At 64.0% G+C, this 662-nt stretch overlaps 1 protein-coding gene across 1 annotated transcript in view; it reads left to right on the forward strand.

Annotated features, from left to right (window-relative positions):
* Window positions 1-166: 166 nt before the first annotated feature.
* Window positions 167-662, forward strand: part of ANKRD13B (ankyrin repeat domain 13B) — a gene marked incomplete at both ends in the record, with an annotated part of 2,120 nt that continues 1,624 nt past the window's right edge. Inside the window, 3 exons of the mRNA XM_008943976.1 lie at window positions 167-291; window positions 376-421; window positions 642-662. Of these exons, the coding sequence (XP_008942224.1) occupies window positions 167-291; window positions 376-421; window positions 642-662 (192 nt within the window). The remainder of the gene's footprint in view (window positions 292-375; window positions 422-641) is intronic.

The following is a 662-nucleotide window of genomic DNA, read 5'->3' on the forward strand; positions in this document are numbered from 1 at the left end:
GGGCACAGGCACCGGCATGCTCAGCCTGGTGCTGCAGCTCCCCCAGGACAGCTCACATGGTGGTACACGCACATGGTTCTTGTGCAGTGGCCAGCTCTTGCTGTGCCATCCCGTGCCACCCTGTGCTGTTCCATGCTCGTGGGCTATGTCCCTCTCTGCCCTGCAGTCCTGCAGGAGGCCGTGAGCACCCGAGACCTGGAGCTGGTGCAGCTGGTCCTGCGGTACCGTGACTACCAGAGAGCCATCAAGCGCCTGGCTGGGATCCCCATCCTGCTGGAGAAGCTGCGCAAGGTACCTCCCTCTGCTGGGGACACCCTGCTGGGGCGGGCAGATGCCAGCTGTGGGCTCCTCCTCACCCCGCTGTGCCCTTTGCAGGCCCAGGACTTCTATGTGGAGATGAAGTGGGAGTTCACCAGCTGGGGTAAGCTCGGGGCAGAGTGGGAATTTCCCAGCAGTCCCCCAGCATCCATCCCCAGGGCAGGGACACTTGCCTCCCTCCACCCCAAGTCTGCAGACCCTCGTCCCGCCAGGGCGTCGGGTTCTCCACACGTGTCTCCCACCCAGCTCAGTGCTGGGTGCTCATCACCTGGGGGATGCAAGGTGGCCCCATCCCTAGCTGGGCTATCGCCATCTCTCCCCAGTGCCACTGGTGTCCAAGATCT

Source organism: Merops nubicus, unplaced genomic scaffold (assembly GCF_000691845.1).
Source record: "Merops nubicus isolate BGI_N331 unplaced genomic scaffold, ASM69184v1 scaffold24117, whole genome shotgun sequence".
Taxonomy (NCBI): domain Eukaryota; kingdom Metazoa; phylum Chordata; class Aves; order Coraciiformes; family Meropidae; genus Merops; species Merops nubicus.